This window comes from Psittacula echo (assembly GCF_963264785.1).
Source record: "Psittacula echo genome assembly, chromosome: 1".
NCBI classification, from domain to species: domain Eukaryota; kingdom Metazoa; phylum Chordata; class Aves; order Psittaciformes; family Psittacidae; genus Psittacula; species Psittacula echo.
In genome coordinates this window covers 91676071-91682840 of record NC_137735.1, presented here as the reverse complement: position 1 = coordinate 91682840, position 6770 = coordinate 91676071, and the positions used below count along the sequence as shown (strand labels likewise).

General features: G+C 47.1%; 1 protein-coding gene across 1 annotated transcript; it reads left to right on the top strand.

The window, feature by feature from the left end:
• Positions 1-3570: 3570 nt before the first annotated feature.
• On the top strand, positions 3571-6453 carry NOPCHAP1 (NOP protein chaperone 1; the record flags this gene model as incomplete). Its single annotated transcript, XM_080639686.1, has 4 exons — positions 3571-3631; positions 4804-4890; positions 5170-5306; positions 6271-6453. 4 exons carry the CDS (start codon positions 3571-3573, stop codon positions 6451-6453), a joined length of 468 nt encoding a protein of 155 aa, XP_080495812.1.
• Positions 6454-6770: the final 317 nt, after the last annotated feature.

Sequence of the window (6770 nt, the reverse complement as noted above, 5' to 3'; positions counted from 1 at the left end):
GACAGTGGGGCGGGTGGAGAGGAAATTATCATTTTCACTGAAATTAAATTAATGGAAATTGAATTAATTTAATTTCACTGGAATTAAAGAGACACAACGTCAACCTGAACCTAATTGAGAATTAATTACAAAGTAGAAAGTAAGGTAGAGTAAATCACGAAAAGCTCCTATGTTTTGGCAGAAAAGTATGAAAAGAGCATCAGCATACCACGGCATGTCAATTACAATGCTTGTAAACAAAAAATGCTTGTAAACAAGAAAAGATGACGGTGTTAGTCTGTATGTGTGCTATTCGGGTACAAGTTCCACGCTTGTCTCGCAAGCGCATCTGTGGTGACAGATTCTGGCCTGATTTTAGGTGCCAGGTGGGAAGAGAGATGCAAGCACATACGGACGTAGGGAGCGCCAGGGAAATCAGAGCCACTGGAAACTCGGGACAGATCCTGCGCAGACACAGCGAAGCCGAAGAAAAGGCTCATTGTCCAGGCTACCTGGAGCAGCGCATGATGCTGAACAGCGCTGCGGGGGTCTGCGGAGCGGAGGGGACCGGCGGGATACGGGTGGCAACAGCGAGGCTGCGAGGGCTCCTCAGGGCCCGGGGCGGGACGGGGTGAGCCGCACCGCGCACCGGGGCAGTCGGTCCTCTCGGGCACCGGGGCTGAGGCAGCGCCTGCAGGGCGGCGTCTGGCAGCTCCGCCGCTCCGGAGGAAACTTTCCCGCCCGCCGCCCCCATCACCGCCGCCTCCCTCGCCCTGGGGCGGCAGGTCGCCAACCCGCCCCAGCCCCTCTCCCCTTCCACCTCCGCCGCCGTCCCCCTCAGACCGCGCCTTCCCCTCACCTAAGCGAGGGCGATGGCGGCGGCCCCGGGTCCCGCTCCATCGCTGCGGTGGGGAGGGAGCAGCCCGGCGGCGATGACAGCTCCGGAGCTAGGTGAGCGCCGCCGCCACTGAGCAGGCGCGGAAGCGGTTGGAGGGCGGGCGGCCCCCGCGATGATGTGGCCCGTGATGCGCAGCAGCAGCCGCCGCCACCACCGGGTGCCTTCGCTTCCAGTCGGAGAAGCTCTCGTGGCGACCTAGTGCTAGAGTTGCTGGTTTGTGCTCGCTCCAGAATGTCAGCACTAGGGCATTTTCCTGCCAGCTGGCTAAAAATAGCTTCCTCAAGGAATCCGGCTGATTTAAGTATTTGGGTCAGTTGGAATATTCTCTCGTTCTTGCCCAGCTAGGCTGCGTGCCCTGTGTACAACACCAAGTGCTTTAGCATAAGTCTGCGAGTGACTCCGTAGACATCAACGGCCTGCATTAAACTAAATACAGAGGCAAGGCCTTGCTGTGTGCTTTTAATCAGTCCTCAAAATTCTTTGTCTTGAGACACGCTTTATATCAACACATTAAAATAGTCAAGCTCGCTAAAGTTGTGCATTTATTGTCATTACTAGCATTATTTAGAATCATATCACAGAATGGTTTGCGTTGGAAGGGACCTTAAAGATCATGTAGTTCCATGGTCAGGGACACCTTCCGGTAGACCAGGTTGCTCAAATCCCTGTTAAACCTGGCCTTGAAAAATGCTACGAATGGGGCATCTTCTTGCACATCTTCTAATGTTTTTTACCTGTGCTTAAATCTCTGCTTTTCCACACATACCCACAGCATCTAGCTCCACGGTAGGCCAACACTTGGTGACTTACACAAACTGCCTTTTGTTTTGTCTATAGAAAGGAAAAAAGATGCTGTAGACTTGTCTGCTGTCACCATCAAGAAATCTCAGTTCTCTTTTCTTCCTCCTTCTCTCTGAGGAGATCTTCTCTGAGATTCTATGATTGGGACCAAAACAATCTGCACTACTGTAGTGAAATACACAGCATCATCTTGAACTCTTGGGTCAGTACGACACTGAATGAATGAAGGAGCCCAAACCTTTGCACTATTAATTCAGTGGTAGATGCTGCCTCAAGTCTGCATTTGTTGGGAATTTGGGCTGTGGGTGCTGTTGTCCCCTGCCCTGGTGGCAGCCACACATATCCATGCTTCAGGTGTGCTCACATGTAGATATGTAGTTGGGCCACCCTGTAAATCAGATAAAGATCATATCCAGTGCTGCTGCCAGCGGGTTAGACTGTACAGCTGAGGTTTGGGAACAGCACCTGAGGGTGCTATTTCTGACTTTTCCAATTCCTTGTCTGGTGATCTTGGGCAATCATTTTGTCAATCCCCATTACAGGTTCCTAGATGGTGTTATGCCACTCCCTCTACCGAAATCACATAATACCCATGGCTGAAATAGATTATTTGAGGTTCACACACTGTTACTCTGGGCTGTGCGCAGATTCAGCAAGAGTTGCTTTTGTGGCCAAAAGTCCTCAAGGTCTTTCAGTCAGCATGGCTAGCAACAGGAGTTTTTTGGGAAAATCGAAATCCTGGAGCACCGTTGGGTAGAAAAGCGCAAACTGGGTTGAAAGTTTGGTGGAGTGGACCTGGTACATCCCAAAGGAAGGTGATCCCAAGGGAAGGTAACAGAGGACACTGTTTTGAGACAGGCCGGTGGGAAAACAGCAGGGTCGGCTCTTGCTTGAGGCCCTGCAGAAGGTTTCATCCATACTCCCAGAATCACAGAATGGTTTGGGTTGGAAGGGACCTTAAAGCTCATCCAGTTCCAACCCCCTGCCACGGGCAGGGACACCTTCCACTAGACCAGGTTGCTCCAAGCCTTGTCCAACCTGGCCTTGAACACTGCCAGGGATGGGGCAGCCACAGCTGCTCTGGGCTTGGGATGGGGCTGCCCAGCTTCTCTGGGCAGCCTGTTCCAGTGTCTCAGCAACCTTATGGTGAAGAATTTCTTCCTAATGTCTAACCTTGTATTTGTTAATTCTAAGATACTGGGATCTGGTTTTTGGTTTGTTCCCTTGTGTTCTGCAATGAGGGCATATAAACACCGCCCACCTTGTTACTACTTTTTCTGTGTTTTGGCTTGGACTTCCCATCTTGTCTCATATTAAGCGTTCAGTTCTCTTTTCACAGTTTCACCTAATAAACAGACAGGGGCAGAATCTGGAGAGCAAATCCTGAGCAGCAGGGTGGCCGGTGTCAGCTGAACTTGGCGGTTGTGCAAGCTGCTTTACCAAGAGATAATTGAAATTCCCTCAGGGCCTGACATTTAATTTTAGATGCGTTTGTCAAATTGTGACAGTGAAAACGGAAAGGTTTTCAAAGAGGAGCAGCAGCTGGCAGGCATTCAGGCAGTGCTACCTGCTTGAAGCTTGGTTTCATTTCTCCTCCGGGCGATGAGATGGAGTTTTCATGCCAAATCGTTCCGTCAAGATTTTAAAACCCTCATTTTTTGTCTTCGTACCTTGAATTGTTTTCCTTTCTGCATTATTAACCCCGTATTTACATGACTGTGGGTGTCTGTGCCGCTTACCTGGCACGGTAAGGAGCGGCGGTACCGCCGCGGAGCCCCGTACGAGCCGCTAAACCCTCGTCGCGGCTCCGGGGCGGTTTTGCTCCTCCCGTCCTCCAGGGGGCGCTGCGGGCCAGGGGCCCGGCCAGGAGCGGCTTCCGGTTGTGTCGGGGCATGGCAGCGGACGGTGGCGTGGCTGCCTCGCGGGAGCTGCTGGCCGTGGGGCTCCGAGGAGGTGAGCGGGCTCTGCTGCGGCGGGAGTGCGGCCGGGCCGGGCTTCGCCTCGCCGGGGTGGGCAACGCCGCCCTCCACGCTCAGTGAGGACCCCCGCCCGCCTCTCGGCCGGGACCGGCGCTGCGGGGCTGAGTCCCCACCTGGCCCTACACACACCGGTCGAAGAGGGTAGAGCCGGGATCGGGGGATCGGCCCGTGGTGAGCCTTGGGCCTCGCCCAGCGGCGGGCAGCCCGAGGAAGGGCCTTCTGAGGCGGGCCAGGTGCCGTGCTCGCTCCCTTATGCAGCGTATTTTGAAGGAACGCCCCTTTCCCAGGTAGTGCTGCTGCGGTACGAAGTGAGTACAGCGGAAAACCACGTTAAATGAGTATCCGCAGTAGTAACAGCATTTCTGTGAGGATAAAGAAGTGTTACAAGGAAATAAACCTTCACTTTATTTAACGATAATAGGCCAATGGCTCAGTAGACGGTGTAAGAATTTGTCTAATGCAGCGTTTCCCCTACATAGTTTGGCTTTTACGACGCTACTCTCGGAAACAGTTAATTTAGGTCATCAGCACCGCTGTTCTGGCCTGATTTCATTGATGGCCACCGCAGTTACACATGGGGGGGAAGGGGTTTAAATCAGTGTAAGTTGCACATGTTAGATGCTACCTCACTGTGTTTGCTGTTTGGTGTTACAGGTAGTTTATCTGTGCATTGGTAACTGTCACTAAATAAATCTTGACCAAGACTTTAAAAACAGTTTAAGCCCATATGAAGTGACCTGTAGGGTCAGGCCAGTGATCTGCATAGCTCAGTATTCTTTCTTCTAAGAACTGCAATAGCAGATGATAGTGGCAGAGGACTTAATGGAATCTCCGAATAATTTGAGTTGGAAGGGACCTTAAAGGCCATCCAGTTCCACCCCCACCTGCCATGGGCAGGGGCACCTTCCACTAGATCAGGTTGCTCACAGCCCTCCCTGTTCTTGTAGCTGCCTTGTATCTGCACCTAAAGGGGAGGGATGCTAGAGGGTATATTCCTGCTTAGTCCTTGCAGTGCCTCATTATAACTCTGCTGCCTTGAATTTGTCTAATTCCGTGTTGAACCTGTGGATCAGTATGAGCCTCACAGTTAAAATGTGACATTTGTGATTGATGAAGGTGAACATTCAAATACTTGTTTGTTTCCAGGGCTGGAAGAAACTTTGTTGATCAGATCAAAATGCAACAGCAAGGAGGCCACAACCTTACAGACAGTGAGAATGCCGAGGAGTAGCCGTAAGTACAGGGGGATGATCACTTCCCCGACCCTGCTGGCCACACCATTTCTTTTTTGCTGTTTATGTCTTGGGAAATTGAATACTGTTTAAATTAATGTAATTTAAACATCTTAAATTAAATTAATTAAATTAATGTAATTTAAACATCTTTAATATGGTAGACAGCTAGAAATTGCAGTTGAAATGGAATCTGTTTAAATGCTTATATTTCTGAGGTATAACTGTATAAACTAATGTGCATCTGTTTATATACACGTGATAATTATGTCTTTTTCAGTTTTGGACCGAGTACAGAGTTTTTTACCACAGATGGCCCATGCAAATGATGAGCTAAGAAGAAAAATGGTTACAGCACCATCTCATCAGTTTGATATTGAACATCTAGACAGTGCAACAGAAAAAGTTATAGAAATGGTAAATACTATATTTTTATTCCATAAAGTCACGTGATTAAAATAATTATCTGATCTTACAATGAACAGATTTGGTAGATAAGGCCAAGTCTTTACTATTTTAGTCCATGATCTGCAAATTCAAAACACAGATACAGCATATTTTGGTTTAAATTTACTACTTGATTTTCACACTTGCAGAATTCAATGACTGGGAATGAAGTAGTTTAAAGTGAGAATAAGACAACATTTGAATCAACAATTCTGAATCAAAATTATGTCACAAATTTATTCTAAATGTCTTGTGGGTGATTTTAGAAACTGGACAAGATAAGAAGGAGTAGTAAGGCATATCAGAAGGCTTTATCATAAGAGTAATAACTGGCTTTTGGCTGTGCTTTGTAGGTGTTTTTAGGACTGACTATAGATCTTAGGTTTAGAAAAGCTGTTAGTGCTGTGATCCTTTATGGCTGGTGTTTGTCTTATTTACTTACATTTACATCAATATTTTCTTTCTGTTTTTAACTGAAGTGTTACAGCCACAAGCTCATGTAAGAAATCTTAGTATGAAGGTGATGAGATATGTGCATGTCCCAGCCATGCCTTCAGGCCTGCACACCCACAAGATAAAAACGCAGAAACAGGCAGCTTGGAGTGTGAGCTGTCAGAACAATTTGTTGGCCTCTGGTTGGGTTCAGAGTTCCTGTAGGTTGTATCCAGCCTACATGCGGTAGGTTGTGCAGTGCTGGTATATGCTGAAGAAATGGCCTTGTATTTGCTGAAGGGCAATATAAATTATAATTTAAATGTTTAGGAATCTGTTAGTGATATTTGCCATAATCCTAGGAGAACCCAGAAGTCAGTCTAATTGTGGTTGTGGTTTTCTTATGGTAGTAATCTCTTTTATGTGTTCGCTTTATGTTTTACTCAAATGATTGAAACGAGATAGAAATGTATAATGTGCTAACTAAGGTCTTTTTCCTCAGAATGTGGCTGTAGTTGAACTGAGTGATTCTGATACAGATGAAGAGATACTAACTTCAGAAGATGACTCTGAATCTGAAGATGACTGTATAGCTGGTGAAGTGACAATAGACAACATTAAGTTTCCTAAACAAAAGGGAGAAAAAGGCAAAATAGAAATTCTGGACAGCAAAGTGAACGGGTAAATCTATTTTATTTTACTGAAAAAAAATAAATTAACCAAACCAAACTCACCGAAAACCCCAAATCATGTTTCTTACTTTGAAGACGTGGCCCTTAAAAACACCTTGATTCCTGATGTAGCATCCCTCAGAATCATGTGAAATGCTGTAGTTTACATGGTGGCCACTTCAGGATCCACTCATGAGTGAGACAGGCTGGATTTCTAAAGAATTAAGTACGGTTTTATTCATTGAGCAACATGGAGATTAATTTCATAGCCAATTTGACTAAGAAAGCAGCTAACAATTGCGGCACTTAGAACTAGTTAATTTAAAATTAT